We start from the raw sequence: 23,388 nt of genomic DNA on the forward strand, positions 1-23,388 counted from the left end.
GCATTGAATGATGTCAGTGCATAGACTAAACATTGGTGGAGCTGTGCGAGATAATTTTGCACGTGGTAGAGCACAGTTTGAGCTGGGGGGGAACTCTCTTGTAGCCGGCGGTACCGCCCCAGGGCCCCTCATGTTACAACGGTGTGTCTGACGTTGGGTGCGCACCACCACCGCCAGAGACACTACATTGTACTATGAGGGGCCCAGTGGCAGTGCCGTCGACCAAAAGCGGGCACACCCACCTCTTCAGACAATCAGCACTGTAACGGGTGCTTGCGCCAAGTGGCGAGACAACAGCCCCGTGGGGGGATTTTTCCCATTGGGGGAGGTGTAAACATGTCGTATGCTGGACAAACAGCTGCTGCAAATTAACAGATTGGAACACTCAGTAAGACCAGTCCACAAGCAAGACCTTTTTATAGGAAAGCTAGGTGTCAGCCGGGAAAGGTGGGGCAAAATAATTTGAAATCCAGGAGTGGTTCATTTTAATGAAGGTGAGATCATCCACATTTTGGGTAGCCAGACGAGTCCTTTTTTCGGTTAATATTGAACCAGCAGCACTGAATACTCTTTCTGATAGCACACTAGCTGCTGGGCAAGCAAGCTCCTGCAATGCATATTCTGCCAATTCAGGCCAGGTGTCTAATTTTGATGCCCAGTAATCAAATGGGAATGACAGTTGAGGGAGAACATCGATAAGGGAAGAAAAATAGTTAGTAACCATACTGGACAAATGTTGTCTCCTGTCACTTTGAATAGATGCTGCAGTACCTGTCCTGTCTGCGGTCATTGCGAAATCACTCCACAACCTGGTCAGAAAACCCCTCTGTCCAACGCCACTTCTGATCTGTGCACCTCTAACACCTCTGCCCTGTAGCCCCCTGCAGCTCGTGTGAGAACCATCACCGGCACTGTGTGCTGGGAATGCCTGAATCAAACGGTCTACAAGAGTAGCTTGTTTGGTTGCTAATATTTGTTCGAGGTTCTCATGTGGCATAATATTTTGCAATTTGCCTTTATAGCGAGGGTCAAGGATGCAGGCCAACCAGTAATCGTCATCGCTCATCATTTTAATAATGCGTGTGTCCCTTTTGAGGGTACGTAAGGCATAATCCGCCATGTGTGCCAAAGTTCCAGTTGTCAAATCTGCGGTTGTGCTGGTTGGAGGGGCTGTTACAGGCAAATCTACGTCACTTGTCTCCCTTAAAAAAACAGAACCCGGCCTTGCAACGCCACTAATTTCAGTTGGCCCAGGAGAAGCTTCCTCATTCAAAAAGTACTCATCCCCATCATCCTCCTCGTCCTCCTCCTCCTCTTCGCCCGCTACCGCGTCCTCTACACGGCCCTGACCAGACAATGGCTGACTGTCATCAAGGCTTTCCTCTTCCTCGGCTGCAGACGCCTGCTCCTTTATGTGCGTCAAACTTTGCATCAGCAGACGCATTAGGGGGATGCTCATGCTTATTATGGCGTTGTCTGCACTAACCAGCCGTGTGCATTCCTCAAAACACTGAAGGACTTGACACAGGTCTTGTAGCTTCGACCACTGCACACCTGACAACTCCATGTCTGCCATCCAACTGCCTGCCCGTGTATGTGTATCCTCCCACAAAAACATAACAGCACGCCTCTGTTCGCACAGTCTCTGAAGCATGTGCAGTGTGGAGTTCCACCTTGTTGAAATGTCGATGATTAGGCGATGCTGGGGAAGGTTCAAAGACCGCTGATAGTTCTGCATACGGCTGGAGTGTACGGGCGAACGGCGGATATGCGAGCAAAGTCTGCGCACTTTGAGGAGCAGGTCTGGTAACCCCGGGTAACTTTTCAGGAAACACTGCACCACCAGGTTTAAGGTGTGAGCCAGGCAAGGAATGTGTTTCAGTTGGGAAAGGGCTATGGCAGCCATGAAATTCCTTCTGTTATCACTCACAACCTTGCCTGCCTCAAGATGTACAGTGCCCAGCCATGACTGAGTTTCATTCAGCAAGAACTCAGACAGAACTTCCGCGGTGTGTCTGTTGTCGCCCAAACACTTCATTGCCAATACAGCCTGCTGACGCTTGCCACTAGCTGTCCCATAATGGCACACCTGGTGTGCAACAGTGGCAGCTGCGGATGGAGTGGATGTGCGACTGCGGTCTGTGGACGAGCTCTCACTTCTGCATGAGGAGGAGGAAGAGGAGGAGGGGGGGCGAACGCCTACAGCCAACTCTTTCCTTGACCGTGGGCTAGGCAGAACTGTCCCAATATTGCTGTCCCCTGTGGACCCTGCATCCACCACATTCACCCAGTGTGCCGTGATGGACACGTAACGTCCCTGGCCATGCCTACTGGTCCATGCATCTGTTGTCAGGTGCACCTTTGTAGTCACAGACTGCCTGAGTGCATGGACGATGCGGTCTTTAACATGCTGTTGGAGGGCTGGGATGGCTTTTCTAGAAAAGAAGTGTCGACTGGGTAGCTCGTAGCGTGGTACAGCATAGTCCATCAGCGCTTTGAAAGCTTCGCTTTCAACTAATCGGTAGGGCATCATCTCTAATGAGATTAGTCTAGCAATGTGGGCGTTCAAACCCTGTGTACGCGGATGCGAGGATGAGTACTTCCTTTTCCTAACAAGAGTCTCATGTAGGGTGAGCTGGACTGGAGAGCTGGAGATCGTGGAACTAGCGGTGGTGCCGGTGGACATGGCAGACTGAGAGAGGGTTGGAGATGGTATTCTTGCCGGTGCCCTACATGCAGTGTTTCCTACTGCAAACCTGGTGATTCCCTGACTGCTTTGGCCTGGCGACGAAAGCTGCACAGATACTGCCGGTGGTGTGGGAAATGGTGGGTTTACAGTGAGGGAAGGGATGTAGCGTTGCTGACTAGCTTCATTGGCCGAGGGTGCTGCAACCTTTAGGGACATTTGGTAGTTATTCCAGGCTTGCAAATGCATGGTGGATAAATGTCTATGCATGCAACTTGTATTTAGACTTTTAAGATTCTGACCTCTGCTTAAGGTAGTTGAACATTTTTGACAGATGACTTTGCGCTGATCATTTGGATGTTGTTTAAAAAAATGCCAGACTGCACTCTTTCTACTATCAGATAACTTTTCTGGCTTTGCAGACTGAGCTTCTTTAACCGGATGACCACGCTGTCCTCCAACAGGTTTTGGTTTTGCCACGCGTTTTTGGCCAGATACGGGCCCGGTAGATGGAACCTGTTGTGATGTTGATGCCTGCTGCGGCTCCTCCTCCTCCGCCTCTGAACTACTGCCGCCTGCACCCTGTTCCCCCAATGGCTGCCAATCAGGGTCAACAACTGGGTCATCTATGACCTCCTCTTCTATGTCGTGTGCAACTTCGTCTGTGTCACCGTGTAAGCCGGTGGTATAGTGTTCGTGACGGGGCACCATAGTCTCCGCTGGGTTTGATTCTGCCTTAGTACACTGCGAGGGCAATGTTCTTGTCTGAGTCAAAGGAACAGCATAGTAATCTGGCTGTGGCTGTGCATCTGTGCACTCCATGTCCGATTCAACTTCTAATGGGCATGGCCTGTTAACTGTTTCACTGTCTAACCCAGGAACGGTATGTGTAAAGAGCTCCATGGAGTAACCTGTTGTGTCGACTGACGCATCCTTCTCTCTTGTTCTGGGTGAAGGACACAAGGAAGCGACTTGTTCCTGACTGGGAGCATCCACTGATGATGCACTGCTCTGACATTTGGCACTTACCGAGGAGGAGGCGAAAGAGCTAGAGGCAGAGTGAGCAATGAAAGCCAATACTTGTTCCTCCTGCTCCGGCTTCAAAAGTGGTTTTCCTACTCCCAGAAAAGAGAGCGTTCGAGGCCTTGTGTAGGCAGACGACGTTTTTGGCTCAACAACTCGAGACTTAGGTGCTGTACTGCTTTTACCACGACCACCTGATGCTCCACCACCACTACCATCATTAACAGCTGACAATGACCGCCCACGGCCACGACCTCTTCCACTAGACTTCCTCATTGTTTGCAAAACGTAACCAAAGTAACGCTATTTGTTACTGTAAAACAACTTATAAGGTGAACTCAAACTTCTGTAGAATTTATATATACCTTTATAGGTGCCTGACACTGAAAGGAAAATCAGCCCCAATGTTACACACTCGGTTTTCTGTGCCCCAATAATTTGAGACAGATGGCACACACAGGAGCAGCACTCAAGCAGACTTGCCAATATTTATCTCCCACTAATTTTTTTTTTTTTTGAAAAGGGAGAATTTACCCCCCCCCAAAAAAAATGGACAAGTATCACACAGTGGTTTTTTTCGGTGGGACACAATGAGAGACAGAAGCCACACACAGGACTGGCACGGAGGCAGACTTGCCAAGATTTATCTCCCACTAACTATTTTTTTTTTTTGAAAAGGGAGAATTAACCCAAAAAAAAACAAAAAGGCCCAGTATTACACACACACTGCTTTTCGGTGGGACACAATGAGAAACAGATGCCACACACAGGACTGGCACGGAGGCAGACTTGCCAATATTTATCTCCCACTAACTATTTTTTTTTTGAAAAGGGAGAATTTACCCCCCCCCCCAAAAAAAAATGGCCAAGTATCACACAGTGGTTTTTTCGGTGCCACACAATGAGAGTGAGATGCCACCCACAGCAATGGCGCGGAGGCAGACTTGCCAATATTTATCTCCCACTAACTTTTTTTTTTTTTGAAAAGGGAGAATTTACCCCCAAAAAACAAAAAGGACCAGTATTACACACACACTGCTTTTCGGTGGGACACAATGAGAGACAGAAGCCACACACAGGACTGGCACAGAGGCAGACTTGCCAAGATTTATCTCCCACTAACTATTTTTTTTTTGAAAAGGGAGAATTTACCCAAAAAAAACAAAAAGGCCCAGTATTACACACACACTGCTTTTCGGTGGGACACAATGAGAAACAGATGCCACACACAGGACTGGCACAGAGGCAGACTTGCCAATATTTATCTCCCACTAACTATTTTTTTTTTGAAAAGGGAGAATTTACCCCCCCCCCCAAGAAAAATGGACAAGTATCACACAGTAGTTTTTTCGGTGCCACACAATGAGAGTGAGATGCCACCCACAGCAATGGCGCGGAGGCAGACTTGCCAATATTTATCTCCCACTAACTATTTTTTTTTTTGAAAAGGGAGAATTTACCCCCAAAAAACAAAAAGGACCAGTATTACACACACACTGCTTTTCGGTGGGACACAATGAGAGACAGAAGCCACACACAGGACTGGCACGGAGGCAGACTTGCCAAGATTTATCTCCCACTAACTATTTTTTTTTTGAAAAGGGAGAATTTGCCCCCCCCCAAAAAAAAGGCCCAGTATTACACACACACTGCTTTTCGGTGGGACACAATGAGAAACAGATGTCACACACAGGACTGGCACGGAGGCAGACTTGCCAATATTTATCTCCCACTAACTATTTTTTTTTTGAAAAGGGAGAATTTACCCCCCCCCCAAAAAAAAATGGCCAAGTATCACACAGTGGTTTTTTCGGTGCCACACAATGAGAGTGAGATGCCACCCACAGCAATGGCACGGAGGCAGACTTGCCAATATTTATCTCCCACTAACTATTTTTTTTTTGAAAAGGGAGAATTTACCCCAAAAAAACAAAAAGGACCAGTATTACACACTGCTTTTCGGTGGGACACAATGAGAGACAGATGCCACACACAGGACTGGCACGGAGGCAGACTTGCCAATATTTATCTCCCACTAACTATTTTTTTTTTTTGAAAAGGGAGAATTTACCCCCAAAAAACAAAAAGGACCAGTATTACACACTGCTTTTCGGTGGGACACAATGAGAGACAGATGCCACACACAGGACTGGCACGGAGGCAGACTTGCCAATATTTATCTCCCACTAACTATTTTTTTTTTGAAAAGTGAGAATTTACCCCCCAAAAAAAAAAAATGGCCAAGTATCACACAGTGGTTTTTTCGGTGCCACACAATGAGAGTGAGATGCCACCCACAGCAATGGCACGGAGGCAGACTTGCCAAGATTTATCTCCCACTAACTTTTTTTTTTTGAAAAGGGAGAATTTAGACAAAAAAAAAATGGCCAAGTATCACACAGTGGTTTTTTCGGTGCCACACAATGAGAGTGAGATGCCACCCACAGCAATGGCATGGAGGCAGACTTGCCAAGATTTATCTCCCACTAACTTTTTTTTTTGAAAGGGAGAATTTAGACAAAAAAAAAAAATGGCCAAGTATCACACAGTGGTTTTTTCGGTGCCACACAATGAGAGTGAGATGCCACCCACAGCAATGGCACGGAGGCAGACTTGCCAAGATTTATCTTCCACTAACTTTTTTTTTTTGAAAAGGGAGAATTTAGACAAAAAAAAAAAATGGCCAAGTATCACACAGTGGTTTTTTCGGTGTCACACAATGAGAGTGAGATGCCACCCACAGCAATGGCACGGAGGCAGACTTGCCAAGATTTATCTCCCACTAACTTTTTTTTTTTTGAAAAGGGAGAATTTACCCCCCCCCAAAAAAAAAATGGCCAAGTATCACACAGTGGTTTTTTCGGTGCCACACAGTGAGAGTGAGATGCCACCCACAGCAATGGCACGGAGGCAGACTTGCCAAGATTTATATCCCTGCAGTTATCTCAGAAAAGTATGGCAGGCAGCTAGAAAAAGGACTGCTGCACACAAAAGTGTGGACAAACACACAAGATAGCTGTGCAGAAAGGAAGGAAATACAGGATTTGTGCTTTGAAAAAAGCAGTTGGTTTGCACAGCGTCGTACACACACAGGCACAGCAACGCAGCTATCAGGGTCAGGGAGCCTTCTAGGGCAGCCCAATGAGCGACAGCGCTGAGGAAAAAAAAATGTAGCTTCCACTGTCCCTGCAAACAAAAGGTGGTGTTGGACAGTGGAAATCGCTACAGCACAAGCGGTTTGCAGCTTTATGTACCCTGCCTATCACTATCCCTGCTTCTGAAGAAGCGGCAGCAACCTCTCCCTACGCTCACATCAGCAGCAGTAAGATGGCGGTCGGCGGGAACGCCCCTTTATAGTCCCTGTGACGCCACAGAAAGCAAGCCAATCACTGCAATGCCCTTCTCTAAGTTGGTGGGGACTGAGATCTATGTCATCACGCTGCCCACACTCTGCGTCCACCTTCATTGGCTGAGAAATGGCGCTTTTAGCGTCATTGAAACGCGACTTTGGCGCGAAAGTCGCGTACCGCATGGCCGAATCCACACAGGGATCGGCTTAGTTTCATGAGACGCCGACTTTGCCAAAAGTCGGCGACTTATGAAAATGAACAATCCGTTTCGCTCAACCCTAATAGAAACTGCTCTTCAAGTAAATTGTGCTAACCACGCATGGGAAGCAGAAGCGGTGTAACGGAAATGAACACAAGTGGAGCTAGATGCAAGATCCTGTCACTTTCTCAGAGAGGTCTAGCCTGAGAATTGGACTTGCTCTATAACTCAACTGTGCTAACCGCACACATGAAGCAAGGAGAAACTACCAAGTCCTAATCCTACCTGCCCACATAGTACTCTGTGCGTATAGAGCGACACACTCAAACATGCAACCAGAGTGGTAGAATATCCACTCACATACACCACAAATTAGTGATACATGCACCGCTGGGGTTCTTTTATACACAAAGCTCAACCCCAAACACTCACGCCCCATCGACCGAGGTGGCGCCCATAGGCCAATCCGAAGCTGCCACCTCACCGATGCAACAACCGTCTGACCACCAATGAGCAGGCGGCACATCACAGACATGCTCAGTAGGGAGATCTCAGGACTTAGACTCCCAAGCATCAGGCTGTACCTGCATATCGCTGGTTACCATAGGCTTTACTGGGAAGCCAACAGTAACCAAATGAATACTGAGCAAGATGCTGAGACCGATGTCTTTGCTAAACAGCACTTGCAGTGGCCGGGCCAGAATGGGAGATCACAGCACCAGGCAATGCTTGGGATCTATCCAGCACAGCGGGAGAATTTTTTTTTCATCATGTTTGTTTTTTTTGTTTTTATTTATAGTGGATCTTCAATAGGGAATATTTCAATGTCCTTATCCATATAGACAGTGCACTTCTGCAATCAATGCATTATTGTTATGTTTGACTTTTCATTTTTTTCCCACTATATTTGCTTTATATATTGAATCATCTATGGGGAATATTTTGCTGTCTGTAACAAAACTAAAATTATTTTTATGGGTACAATGCCTGTAGCGATGTACAATTGCTATTGGATGATATTGAATTTATATATGACTGCAGAGCTATACAAATGGTATTACATCAATCATCATTTGATGTAAATGTTCAACACAGGTGAATTAATCTATCAGAATTGTGATGCCAGCCAAGTACTAAGATTTTGAGATCAATATGGATGGTATAAATGATGACATGTATTATTCAGACTGTATGAGCCCGATGAAGGAGCTGGACCGGGGCTGTAAAACATAGCTCAATACATTTTAAAGTTTTAAACATTAGAATTGTTTCCTTGGATCCTTGGCAGCGCTCCTGGAAGCCCAATTTTTATTTCCTTTATAGGAATGTTAAGTGAACTTGCGTTCAGCATTACATCACCAGAAATTTCTAATTTAAAGACTGCAAGGCATTACAAACCATTTTGAAATCACTAAAGAAAACATTAAAGGTCTCACATTTTAAGGATCATCCAAAATATGATCCGTGACAGATCAGTGGTAATTCGCTATAACAATATAATGGAGAGTGCAAAAGTTGAAAGATTTGTTGCCAAATGTTCATCCATTACATAAATAATCCTGCGGCTGTTTAGAGTAATCCATGAACATAATGTCTATTGTTGGGATACTTATAAATAGAAGGTTTGGCAGATTCCAGCGCTTTGAAAAGGTGGACTGGATTAAGAATTAGTTACCCTAAGTGACATCTAAAGCATTTAGCGAAGACCTGACATTGTTGTGAAGTTGTGTGCTACATGTTACTGAAACCTATTAAAGGGAAGGTGTGACGGGGTGTACGGCAGAGCAAGAAGGGACAACAGGCCAAGGGATGATTCCACAGATTTATTATCCAGAACGCTGGAACAACACATGCAGGTCCACAGTTAGTCCACCGGAACCGGTTCTGGGCACTTCCCGATAATCCTTGTGCCAGCTAACAAAACAATAGTCCACACGAGTCCAAGGGATCCCAAAACAATCCCACGAACGACGAGATATGTCCTCAGCTCAAGTCTCGCCCGTTCGCTTCCGCAGTCACAGATGGACATGGGGTCTTGCCTCGGCTAAGAATCCCCACTCCTCCTTCAAGGATCAACTCACATCTGATCTCAAAAATAAGAATGGCTTGTCTGAGCTCCTGGGATCCGCCCATGAAGGGGGTAGGGGTCACACCTTCTATTCAATGGTTGGGTCCATCAGAAGATTCTATTCTGGTCGGCTCCGCTTAGTCTACGTAGTATGTACATTTGACTAGCCACCTGCTGTGAGGAAGAATGGCTATTCCTTCACTAGTTGACAAAGCTTAATTACATTAAAGCTTAGGGCTGCGAGTATTGGGGGAAGGAGACATTGTTACAGGTGACTCCCAGCACAAGAAAATACATAAATTACAGCTAATAGAAACCAGCGAACAGTTACAAACATCAAATGGCATATTTTCAAATACAGGACAGGGCAAAAGTACATATCATGACAATCCCTTCCCCTCCCAATTTGTGTACATACTAGGGACCTCTACAGGTCACTGGTTAAGTACACACAGGCTTGGCTGACCAGACTCAGGGCTCCTCTTGCCTGGACAGTCCATCTGCATTTTGGTGTTGGCTGCCTCTTCTATATTGTATGGTAAAGTTATAGGGCTGCAGAGCCAGGCTCCATCGTAGTAAGCGTCCATTGTCCCCAGAGACTCTGTTCAGCCAGATGAGGGGATTGTGATCAGTAACCACAGTGAATTCTCGTCCATACAGATACGGTCTTAGTTTCCTGAGGGCCCACACTACAGCCAGACATTCTTTTTCAACAGTTGCATAGGCCACTTCTCGGTCCAGCAATTTCCGGCTGAGGTAGGCAATGGGGTGCTCATCCCCAGCTGCATTCACCTGGCTGAGTACAGCTCCCAGTCCATAAGCAGAGGCGTCAGTCTGCACAATGAATCTCCTCTTGTAGTCTGGAGCAGCCAGAACAGGGTCGCAGACCAGAGCGTCCTTCAGCCGGTTAAAAGCCTCATCACAGGCTGGAGTCCAGACCACCAGCCGGGGCATCGTTTTCTTGGTCAGGTCGGTAAGAGGCTTGGCCACCGTGCGGCTGTGACGGCAGTTCTGGTGGCCTCATTTCCATGGATGGGTTGTACACGTCCACACCTGCTGCCCTCTTTGCTTGACTTCTGGTTACCACACCGACAAAGTGGCAATGAAGATTTCCCACATCATTTCCTAGAAGAACATCTGCAGGGAGGACGCTCATCACACCGACCATGCATTGTTTGGCCCCAAAGCCATAATCCAGGGTCACACTCGCTCTTGGAATATATCTCTGGGTGCCTCCAGCCAATTCAATAGCAATTCCTGGTCCCTTTTGAATTGCTTCTGGTTGAATTACTCGGGGATCGGCTATGGTGAGGAAAGCCCCAGTGTCACGGAAGCCAACAACTTTTTGGCCATCCAGCACGACCTCCTGTAGATGTTTGTGCTGAAGCTCAGAAGAACAGGTGGCTGGGGCTCGCACCCCATAGACACATGGTAGGGGATCCAGGGTATCAGAGTCACATGGCAAGTCATCAGGGACTATATCCAGCTCTTCTCCTGGTGAGAGGGTCAGTAGATAGTGAATGGGCAAAGGCGGTCTGTAGCGGTTCTGCCTCCGAACACCTGGACATTGGAATTGCAGATGCCCAGGCTGCCCACATCCATAACATCTGCGCTCTGGGATTCTTCCTCCATGTCGTATTCCCAAAGGTGGAGCAGGAGTAGTGCGAGGCACAGTCACATGAAGGTCACCATGAGTTGGTGGTCTAGTGGGATGGTAAATATTGGAGGCCGAAGGACCAGGGGCCGCCAGCGTTGGGGGGCTGGTAGTTTTTTTCTCACTGAGTAGTAGTTTTTTCCACTGAGGCTTGATGGTGAGAACCTCATCAGCTAGAGCTGCAGCTTCCTCCACAGTGACTGGTCTCCTCTCACGCACCCATTCCCGGATCTCAGCAGGGCACTTGAAGTAAAACTGCTCTTTTAGGATAAATTGGAGAAAGGTCTCCCAGGTTAAGGCCTCCTCTGCTTCCAGCCAGCGATGACATATTTGTTTGAGTCTGTGGGCATACATCTTGAAAGACACTTCCTCATCGCAGGCTAAAGTACGGAACTGAGTCCTGTAAGTGTCTGGCGTCACAGCATAATGTTCTAGAATAGTCAGTTTAATCTCCGCATACTCACAGTTCTCTCGAGGGCCCATAGCTCTATAGGCTGCGGCAGCTCCACCCTCTAAGAGCCCCACCAGATGTCGGACTCGCTCCCTGTCCGGGACTTCCATTAATCGACACTGATGCTCAAAGTCCTGGAAGAAGCCCTCAATGTCGCCTGCAGCCTCATTAAACGGCTTGAAGTCTTTGCGGGACACTCTGGGGAGTTCCCTCTTGGTGGGTGCTGGGGTTACAGTCTGTCTGGAGCTTCTAGCTGCTTCCAAAGCGATCTGCCTCTCCAGCAATGCCATCTCCTGAGCTCTGTCCTCAGCTCTGTGAAGGGCCTCCCTCTCCTCGGCTCTGTGAATGGCCTCCCTCTCCTGAGCTCTGTGAATGGCCTCTCTCTTATCGTCTATGGTGACCTCTTCTCCCAGCAATGCCAACTCCTCCTCGTACCACACAACCCACTGACTTTTTTGTGTATTTACCTCCGGCTGCCGTCTTTCCTCCGTTTGCTGTGGGGATCCTTCCTCAGCGTAATCTTGCAGGTGAACTCCTTCCAAAGCCTCAATTAGCTGCTCCTTGGAGAGCCCCTTGTAGCTGACTCCCAGTTCACGGGCCTTTGTTTGTAAGTTCACCACAGTCCAGTTCTTGTACTCTGCGGTGCTGGTTCCCGATGTTGGGCCGTTGTCCTCCATTCCTTCTGCTGTGATCCCACTGCTGCCACCAGTTTGTGACGGGGTGTACGGCAGAGCAAGAAGGGACAACAGGCCAAGGGATGATTCCACAGATTTATTATCCAGAACGCTGGAACAACACATGCAGGTAGATCTACAGAGTCCACAATCAGTCCACCGGAACCGGTTCGGGGCCCTTCCCGATAATCCTTGTGCCAGCTAACAAAACAATAGTCCACACGAGTCCAAGGGATCCCAAAACAATCCCACGAACGACAAGATATGTCCTCAGCTCAAGTCTCGCCCTGTTTGCTTCCGCAGTCACAGATGGACATGGGGTCTTGCCTCAGCTAAGAATCCCCACTCCTCCTTCAAGGATCAACTCACATCTGATCTCAAAAATAAGAATGGCTTGTCTGAGCTCCTGGGATCCGCCCATGAAGGGGGTAGGGGTCACACCTTCTATTCAATGGTTGGGTCCATCAGAAGATTCTATTCTGGTCGGCTCCGCTTAGTCTATGTAGTATGTACATTTGACTAGCCACCTGCTGTGAGGAAGAATGTCTATTCCTTCACTAGTTGACAAAGCTTAATTACATTAAAGCTTAAGGTACCGTCACACTAAGCAACGCTGCAGCGATACAGACAACGATGCCGATCGCTGCAGCGTTGCTGTTTGGTCGCTGGAGAGCTGTCACACAGACAGCTCTCCAGCGACCAACGATGCCGAGGTCCCTGGGTAACCAGGGTAAATATCGGGTTGCTAAGCGCAGGGCCGCACTTAGTAACCCGATGTTTACCCTGGTTACCAGTGTAAAATGTAAAAAAACAAACAGTACATACTCACATTCACGTCCCCCGGCGTCCGCTTCCTGCACTGACTGAGTGCCGGCCCTAACAGCAGAGCGGTGACGTCACCGCTGTGCTCTGCTCACTTTACGGCCGGTGCTCAGTCAGTGCAGGAAGCGGACAGCGAGGGACGTGTGACAGACATCAGAAGGTGAGTATGTACTGTTTGTTTTTTTACATTTTACACTGGTAACCAGGGTAAACATCGGGTTACTAAGCACGGCCCTGCGCTTAGTAACCCGATATTTACCCTGGTTACCATTGTAAAACATCGTTGCTTTTGCTGACAAACACAACGATACACGGCGATCTGACGACCAAATAAAGTTCTGAACTTTAATCAACGACCAGCGATATCACAGCAGGATCCTGATCGCTGCTGCGTGTCAAACACAACGATATCGCTAGCCAGGATGCTGCAACGTCACGGATCGCTAGCGATATCGTTTAGTGTGTCGGTACCTTTAGGGCTGCAAGTATTGGGGGAAGGAGACATTGTTACAGGTGACTCCCAGCACAAGAAAATACATAAGTTACAGCTAATAGAAACCAGCGACCAGTTACAAACATCATATTTTCAAATACAGGACAGGGCAAAAGTACATATCATGACAGAAGGTGCGATCAAAAAAATTTTTTTTTCAACAATTGAAAAAATATGAAGTACTAATTTAAAAATATATATAGCATAATTTGTTTTTAATGAAGAAAATATGAAAAATAATGTTAAAAGGTTTGGTATTTCCACTTATAAACACTAGGGGGAGCAGCTGTTGACATTTGCCATGAAAACCTAGTGTACAACTAGCTCACATTACGACTGCTGTAAATCTGAACTGAATCTCCGGACATGTGTGTGGTGTCACCCCTCTCCTCCCCTTCTGGGTATTTGCAAAAGGATAAGAATGGATGAAGTTTAGGATCACAATGAGGAGCCATTTTGTTGTTGACTTCAGTGATTACTGACAAGTTGACAGTGTCACTGAAAACGAACGGCAGTACTCATTCTGTTAGTTGGTGCTGCTCGCTGTAACATAAGCTGGGGTTAGATACCTTTTAGTGTATCTTGTGCACGATTAGTTATAACACACGCTGGGATTAGATACAGGGCTAATTCTAGTTTATTACCTGATGGGAATAGATATTGAGCTCAGCGGAGTGTATCACATAGGATTGGATTAGATATGCAGTATCTAATGTATGTAAGATCCACATGTAATAAAAGATGAGGGCACTCACCAGTCTTCACCAGGTCAGTCTGACCCATAGAAGCGCAGGCACAGCGCGAAACGACCGTCGTCCCCGTTCTCCCCTGCTCACACGAGCTTCGGCTCTCTCATCTCCGGCCATGAATTTTATCTTGGACTTGCATTAATAAAGGTTTGAATCTTGTGAAGACTGGTGAGTGCCCTCATCTTTTATTACATGTGGATTATACAAATGAACGTTGATTCTTGGAGGAGCACCTGAAGTCAGGATTCATTGGCTGTGCAGTCCGCTGTTAAATTCCAACACACCCTGGTAGTGGTCTGGGAAAAGCTGTTGAAGATTGTGCCGCCCCGTTTTCTATGTCTTTGTGTATTGACTTAATGTATGTAAGATGTTACCCTGCTCTGTCCACTTTTATGGGAGCAGTGGTATAATGTGTGACCCCACTCTGTCTTTTTCTATGTGAGCAGAGGTGTAATGTTTCACTCCACTATGTCCACTATATTGCTACTCACCCATTACACCACTGCTAGGAATGTGTAACTCTGCTCTGTCCACTTCTATTAGATAAGTATATTACATAATTGTCCTGTAGATATATGTCACAAGCCCCTACATATAATAAACTTGCACCCTTTAGTGCCTTTCATATGGCACTAAAGGATGTTTAGCCTTATAAATAAAAAAACAATGGGGCCCCCCTATTATTAGTAACCAGCCAATGTAAAGCAGACAGCTGTGTGCTTATATTATCAGTCTCGGAAGGTTCCTGGTTATTGGGCCCTTCTCAGCCTAAAATAGCAGCCGACAGCCACTCTAAAATTGGTTAGGTGTTAATTCTGGCGCTTCGCCTTCACTCTTCCGAATTGCCCTAGTGCAGTGGCAACTGGGGTAATGGTAGTTGGGGTTGATGACAGCTGGAATTTGTCAATGATCACAGCTATAACAAAACAACCTTGCGGCAGATTCAACTGTTCAACCAGCCCAAAAGTGTGATTCTGGATCTACAGGTTCTAGAACTTTGGAGCAGGTGGAAAGTGATAGGAACTTCTGCACATATTGCATGTGGAATGGCTATAAACCTTTTATAACATGTGTTTAAGTCACAATTTTTTTTACCATACGTTGAAAACTGAACATCAATTATATAATAATAATAATGTATAATTCACCGTTAAAGAGGTTGTTCACTATTCAGCATCTCTTTTAAATGCCACCAAAAAGCTACATTGAAGAAAAAAAGTTTAATGGCCTCCTTGCACGTGCGCCATTCTTCCACTCTGAGCCTTGTGTCCCTTGCCATTCGTATGGCAAACAAAATTGGCCCTTGCAGCTGTCACATGATATTGCTCATGTCACAGAACCAGTTGGGGGACATAGAGTTCAGAGCAGCCGAACGATTCATTTAGAGGAGATATATCTTTTTTAACTTAAAAATGTTTCCCATTATGGGTTCCTGGCCTCCTCACATCTAGCACTGCCTCTCCTCTTCTACTCTGGGCTTAGTCTACTGGCTGCAGCAAGGACGGCATGACTACAGCACAACCAGTCAATTAGCTCAGTGACCATATTATTATTATGGGTGCTGTGTGCACCAGAAACACTTTGGTGTTTTTCTAATGGACACAATTGAATGGATGTTTCGTTGGTTTTTAGCATAATAAAATAAAGTTTCAAAACTTTTAATCTGTGCAGCTGGATATTTCTTCCTTTCCTTCCAGATCTCAATAAGCATTGTACTCATGATTATACTGCTGCAGCCGATAAAGAGATAACTCATCAGCGGCAGAATGGCTGGACTCAAGGATGGTGAATAAAACCTGTTTCTATTACTTTAACCCCTTTACACCCAAGCCTGTTTTCACCTTCATGACCAGGCCAAATTTTACGATTCTGACCAGTGTCACTTTATATAGTAATAATCCTGGAACCCTTTAACAAATCCCAGTGATTCTGAGATTTTTTAAGTGACATATTGTACTTCATGTTAGTGGTAAAATTTATTCGATTTAACTTTCGTTTATTGTGAAAAAATCTGAAATTTGGAGAAAAATTGAAAAATTTTGCAATTTTCAAACTTTAAATTGTTATGCCCTTAAACCATAGAGTTATGTCACACAAAATAGTTAATATGTAACATTTACTTTATATCAGCACAGTTTTTGAAACATCATTTTTTTTGTTAGGAAGTTAGAAGGGTTAAAATTTGACCAGCGATTTTTCATTTTTCCAGCAAAATTTACAATACCATTTTTTAGGGACCACATCACATTTGAAATGACTTTAAGGAGCTGATATGACAGAAAATATCCAAAATGACAACCATTAGAGTACTCAAAGTCACATTCAAGAAGTTTATTAACCCTTCAGGTGCTTCACAGGAATTAATGAAAAAGTGAAAATTTAATTTTTTTTTTCTCAAAAATGTTAATTTATTCTCCATTTTTTTCTATTTTCACAATAGTAACCAGAGAAAATAGACCACAATATGTATTGTGCAATTTCTCCTGAGCACGCTGATTCCCCATATGTGGGGGAAAACTGTTGTTTGGGTGGACGGCAGAGCTCGGAAGGGAAGGAGCGCCATTGGACTTTTTGAACACAAAATTGGCTGGAATCATTAGCAGACACTATGTCCCATTTGGAGAGCCCTCAATGTGCCTAAACAGTGGAAACCCCCCACACGTGACCACATTTTGGACACTAGACACCTCAAGAAATGTATTTAGATATGCAGTGAGCATTTTGAAGCCCCAGGTGCTTCACAGAAGTTTATAATGTACAGCCGTAAAAATAAAAAAAACAATTTTTTCGCACAAAAATGTTCTTTTAACCCCAATTTTTTGATTTTCACAAAGGTAACAGAAGAAAATGGACAACAAAATACGTTGCGCAATTTCTCTTTAGTACGCCAATATCCCTTTTGTGGGGGAAAACTACTGTTTGGGCACACGGCAGGGCTCAGAAAGGAAGGAGTGATGTTTTGGAATGCAGACTTTGATGGAATGGTCTGCTGGTGTCATGTTGCTTTTAGAGAGTCCCTGATGTGCCTAAATAGTGGAAACGCACCACAAGTGACCCCAGTTAGGAAATTAGACCCCAAAGGAATTTTAATCATACAAAAATTAATTATTAATGAATGCACAACAGACAATTAAAAAATATATATAATAATGAAGGGAACAGACTATGCAAGATGAAATAACATAAGGGGAAATCAATACTCAATAACATGTACCACAGAAAGATCAGCAGACCTATTTGTCAAAAATATTCGTTATCAGTTTGCTAAGAGTGCCAAATACCATAAAATGCATGACAATATAACTAATAAAATAAATAATTAAATTACGAAAAAAAAGTGCATAGTGCAGTCATTCTCAATATTATACATGTAATAGTGGAAAATATATAACGTGAGGTTATCAGCGGTCTGCCATTTGGGTTGGTATTTGATATTGTACTGATTACTATGACTGTGGGATCAGAATTTATTGTGGCTGCTACTCAGGTGTGCGACTTTATTCTTTGGGTCGGTGCGATTACAGCTATACCAGATTTAAAAATTTTGTTTAGCTGCTGTCACAAATAAAAAAAGAACATTTGTAATTGCTCTTCTCCGCATTTTGAGAGCTATAGTTTTTCCCCATTATTGCCAACAGAGTTATGAGACAGCTTGTTTTTTGTGGGACGAGCTGACGTTTTTATTGGTACCATTTTTGGGCATATGACAATTTTTGATTGCTTTCTATGCTAATTTTTAAGAGGCAGAGTGAACAAAAACCATCAACTGTATTTTTTGTTAATGCTGATCCGCTTGTGGTAAAATTGATATGCCAGTTTTATTCCTTGGGTCAGTAAGATTACAGCGATATCACATTTATTTTTTTTTAGATTTTGGCGCTTTTTCACAATGAAAACTTTTATAGAAACAAGTATTATTTTTGCATTGCTTTATTCTGAAAGCTTTAACTTTTTTTATTTTTCCGCTGATGTAGCTGTATTGCAGATTAGCTTTTGCAGGACAAAATGGCGTTTTCAGTGATACCATTTTTATTTACAATCGTCTATTAGATTAGTTTTATTCCACGTTTTGTTCAGTAGAATGACGAAAAAGCATATTTATTTGCCCTGTTTTTGATCTTTTTTTGTGGTGTTCACTGTAGGGGCTAACCAGTGGGTTAAACAGCAGGGAATGGTGCCGGCACCGCTCCTGACAGTGAGAGCCAGGTGTCAGCTGTTAATATCAGCTGATCACCCGATGGCGATCGGCACAGCTTCTGTGCATGCAAAATCGCCAGGACATGCCCAGTACGTCCAATGTCAGGAAACTCTTCCTGACCATGATGTATTGGGTACTTCCAAGGTCAGGAAGGGGTTAACCCAGGTCAATAGATGACATAAACCTATTACCAAAATTACCTTTACAGCAATCAGGGGAGTTTAAAGGGAATCTATCACCCTTGTTTTTGTTCTGTAATCTGACAGCAGCATATATTAGGGACAGAGACCCTTGTTCTAGTGATGTGTTATAGTATACTGGAGCACAAGTTATGATAAAATAACAATTTTCTCTGCTGCAGGTCTAGCATAGCTCATTTTAAAACAAGAGAACATGGAGCATATAAACCACAAAGAAGTATATCAGAATTGTAAAAGATATGTTTTAATTAACAAATAATTCATGACCAATAATGCAAATATAAATACATACTGTATATTAACAAAGGTTGTATCAAGTTATAGAGCTGTTCAGATCAGGTCAGACAGGTGCCCCAGACAAAAATAGTGTCACCCCACAAGCATGAATATAGGAAGAGAGCTTTCACATTATCCTTATTAAATACATAAAGTGACAGTACATTCAATTATAAAACCAGTAAAATATGACCACCTCCAGCACAACACAGGGTAGACAGAAAGTGCTATGTATCTAATAAGTTAGTGACCATCAAAAATACTGTCCCCAAAGGAGGTGCAATGAGTCATGTCATTATTATCTCTTACCCATATTCACGGTCGCAGTTATGACAAGCGCCCCTACGCATGTTTCCCCATGGCTTCCTCAGAGGGCCAGGAGGAAGCGTGTCATCGAGGAAGCTGCACCGACGCCCGTGTTCCGCTTGCCCACCCGAATATATGGCTTAAGGTACCGTCACACTAAACGAGATCGCTAGCGATCCGTGACGTTGCAGCGTCCTCGCTAGCGATATCGTTTAGTTTGACACGCAGCAGCGATCAGGATCCTGCTGTGATGTCGCTGGTCGCTGAATAAAGTCCAGAACTTTATTTGGTCGTCCGATCGCCGTGTATCGTTGTGTTTGACACCAAAAGCAACGATACCAGCGATGTTTTACACTGGTAACCAGGGTAAACATCGGGTTACTAAGCGCAGGGCCGCGCTTAGTAACCCGATGTTTACCCTGGTTACCAGCGTAAAAGTAAAAAAAACAAACAGTACATACTCACCTGCGCGTCCCTCAGCATCTGCTTCCTGCTCTGACTGAGATCCGGCCCTAAAGTGAAAGTGAAAGCCCAGCGGTGACATCACCGCTGTGCTGTTAGGGCCGGAGCTCAGTCAGTGTCAGGGAGCAGACGCTGAGGGACACGCAGGTGAGCATGTACTGTTTGTTTTTTTTACTTTTACGCTGGTAACCAGGGTAAACATCGGGTTACTAAGCGCGGCCCTGCGCTTAGCAACCCGATGTTTACCCTGGTTACCCGGGGACCTCGGCATCGTTGGTCGCTGGAGAGCGGTCTGTGTGACAGCTCTCCAGCGATCAAACAGCGACGCTGCAGCGATCGGCATCGTTGTCGCTATCGCTGCAGCGTCGCTTAATGTGACGGTACCTTTAGTGAATCCACCTCACTAGTTGAGTCTAACTAATTGTATTGAAACAGTGGAACACAGTCTAGTAAGTGTAATCAGGGTCTCTGCTCGTACATTAGACTGCTCTCAGATTGCATAGCAAAAGCCTGGTGACAGATTCCCTTTAAAAGAAGTTGTCAAGTAGTGGACAATCCTTTATAGGGGTTTTCCACAAATATTTTTTTCTATCCATTGGATTGTGCTGCATTAAAATAAGAACTTGAGCAGTTACTCACCTTCTCCTTCTTCAGTGACATCTCCCCCGATTCTACAGTGTGTAGGTACCAGCTGCAGCGGTGACTAGTGTTGAGCGATACCGTCCGATACTTGAAAGTATCGGTATCGGAAAGTATCGGCCGATACCGGCAAAGTATCGGATCTAATCCGATACCGATACCCGATACCAATACAAGTCAATGGGACTCATGTATCGGACGGTATTCCTGATGGTTCCCAGGGTCTAAAGGAGAGGAAACTCTCTTTCAGGCCCTGGGAACCATATTAATGTGTAAAATAAAGAATTAAAATAAAAAATATTGCTATACTCACCTCTCCGACGCAGCTTGCACCTTACCGAGGGAACCGGCAGCGTTGTTTGCTTAAAATTCGCGCTTTAACTTCCTTACGCGAAGTCCTGGCTTGTGATTGGTCGCGCGCCGCCCATGTGGCCGGGACGCAACCAATCACAGCAAGCCGTGACGTAATTTCAGGTCCTTCAGGATTTTAAAATTACGTTCCGGCGTTGTGATTGGTTGCGTCGCGGTCACATGGGCGACGCGACCAATCACAAGCCGTGACGTCACGGGAGGCAGGAGACGCGCGCATTTTAAAATGCGCGCGTGTCCAGCCTCCCGTGACGTCACGGCTTGTGATTGGTCGCGTCGCCCATGTGACCTCGACGCAACCAATCACAACGCCGGAACGTAATTTTAAAATCCTGAAGGACCTGAAATTACGTCACGGCTTGCTGTGATTGGTTGCGTCCCGGCCACATGGGCGGCGCGCGACCAATCACAAGCCGGGACTTCGCGTAAGGAAGTTAAAGCGCGAATTTTAAGCAAACAACGCTGCCGGTTCCCTCGGTAAGGTGCAGGCTGCGTCGGAGAGGTGAGAATAGCAATATTTTTTATTTTAATTCTTTATTTTACACATTAATGTTGTTTCGATACCGATACCCGATACCACAAAAGTATCGGATCTCGGTATCGGAATTCCGATACAGCAAATATCGGCCGATACCCGATACTTGCGGTATCGGAATGCTCAACACTAGCGGTGACATTAAAACTAATAGTTCTGCATATTGATTCAGCCTTCCTCATCAGTAACAGATTTTCATGTGGCCTCTTGGCAACAATAATTGCCTACTCCTGTACTAATTATCATCACAGTTCTGTGCACTAGTATTACATAACCCCAATAGTGAGACAGGACTAGGGAGATTAGGGATATAGGTTATTGAGATATATTTCACAGCGTTTGGGTTTCTTATAGTTATTGGCCAAAGCATGAATAAAGTCTTATACAGACGTCCATGGATCTCGTTCCTATAATGGACCGCAATACACGGACTGGTCATGAGTCTCCTGACCTGAGCATGAGAGACTCAGAAATATATGAATATACAGTATATACAGTATATATGTCAAGCTTGGGTCAGGAGACCCGCAGCCAACCCGTGCATTGTGATCCTTAATCAGACCAAGAAGAACATACATGATCCCTAAAGCTGAGCTAGTAATATAATGTGTTATCAATGAAATCCTAATTTGGAATTCCTCCTGAAATATCAGTTTTTATATACACTAACAGTAACACTACGTCACCTGCATACTGTGTACTACATGGTTTTTCTATATGAGACATGCATGATATATTGTGCCAAAATATTTTCTATCATTCACACCAATAAAGTAAATAAACATTCAAATAATTTTAAGTTCTATACATGAAAGGCTTACAGACCTGATAGGAATGTTATTGCGTGTCCATGTGATTTCCGACTGAGGATATGAATCCACCGTACACATGAAAGTGGCGACATCTTCTACTAAAGCATCAAGGGTTTCAAGGGGAGTAGTGATGAAAGGAGCTACATAGAGAAGCAGAGAATTAATGTCACATTCATGAAAGCAGAACATATACTGAAATAAGCAACACCAAGGAAGCCGCACTAAATGGAACATTCTGCTAACATACTTTAACTCTGCACTGTTAAATCCTGATATATCAACGGCATTATAGACAAATATTTCCAGAATTACAATTGAAAATAATGTTATCAACATTTACTTTATTATTCTGTTAATAAGATAGACATGTTCCCTTTACTGTTCTGACCAGACCGAGTTGCAAAGTATCAAGCTCGAGTTAAGTTTCCTGAAATTGGTGGTTTAACGCAAGTTTGAAAACTTTATCGGTAAAATTAATTTTAAAATGTTCGTCGGAAGACTCAATAAGTGTGTTGAGGCTGTGTTTGCATTACAAAACTCAATAGACACCAAGGAGAATCCAGAGTGTAATGCACATATTTTCTGGGCAATCAGAGGCTGTTTAGTTATGTGATTCACAGCAAATTTATTTGCCTCAAATTACATTTCTTGGGAAAATTTGTCAAAGCTAGTTTATCCAAATTTGTAAAGATCCGCTCACCTCTATATAATATCGTATAATAAAAATAATTGTAGAGATTGATTAAAACAAAGCAGCTGTCATCTTTGACAATATTTAGCATTTTTTTGTAATATTTTTAGCAGCATTGTTTGAACATTAATGTCTAAATTCAAGTGTTCCTACAAGAGAGAAGCCATCGTCAAAAAATTTTGCTAAGCGCTTTTCTCCATTCTACTTATTTCTAACATATGCATGTTCAACAGAATCTAGAGCGCATGTGCGTATGTAAATTGGATGGACATTTGGTGGCCAAATGAGCATAAGGGTATATTCACATAATGTAGTCATGATGTATTTTTTTTAAATAGCTAGAAAAACATAATAAAATATATATTTAACCAAACTGTGTGAATAGAGATTGAGTCCAGTTTTGTGCGTCATTGCCTTTGTAAGTGTTATTTCAGGTTGCTTTACAGAAAAAAAGAAAATAGCCATGTCTTATTTTGAGCCCCGTTGTAATGCAAGACAATGACACCATGAAAAAAGAATAGCACACAAATATCATGTGAGAGTTGTCCGTATCTTTTTTAGCTTAACGAGATGCTGAAATTAAGAAAATTTATACTTTTTTATACAAGAACAGTGAAGTCAACAAACATTATTAAAGCTGACACACGAACCAAAAATGGGTCCAGAATACAGATGGGCGAACATGAATAGTAAAGTTCAGGGTCTATACCGAACACCTAGTGTTCGTGTAC

The 23,388-nt window shown here is 44.4% G+C and overlaps 1 protein-coding gene across 1 annotated transcript in view; it reads right to left on the reverse strand.

Annotated features, from left to right (window-relative positions):
* The window catches only part of MUSK (muscle associated receptor tyrosine kinase), a 252,498-nt gene extending 229,430 nt beyond the window's left edge, over positions 1-23,068 (reverse strand). The window contains exons 1-2 of the mRNA XM_077281030.1: positions 23,032-23,068; positions 21,980-22,106 (exon numbers count right to left, since the gene is read on the reverse strand). Of these exons, the coding sequence (XP_077137145.1) occupies positions 21,980-22,106; positions 23,032-23,068 (164 nt within the window). The remainder of the gene's footprint in view (positions 1-21,979; positions 22,107-23,031) is intronic.
* Positions 23,069-23,388: the final 320 nt, after the last annotated feature.

Source organism: Ranitomeya variabilis, chromosome 1 (genome assembly GCF_051348905.1).
Source record: "Ranitomeya variabilis isolate aRanVar5 chromosome 1, aRanVar5.hap1, whole genome shotgun sequence".
In the NCBI taxonomy this organism is placed as follows: domain Eukaryota; kingdom Metazoa; phylum Chordata; class Amphibia; order Anura; family Dendrobatidae; genus Ranitomeya; species Ranitomeya variabilis.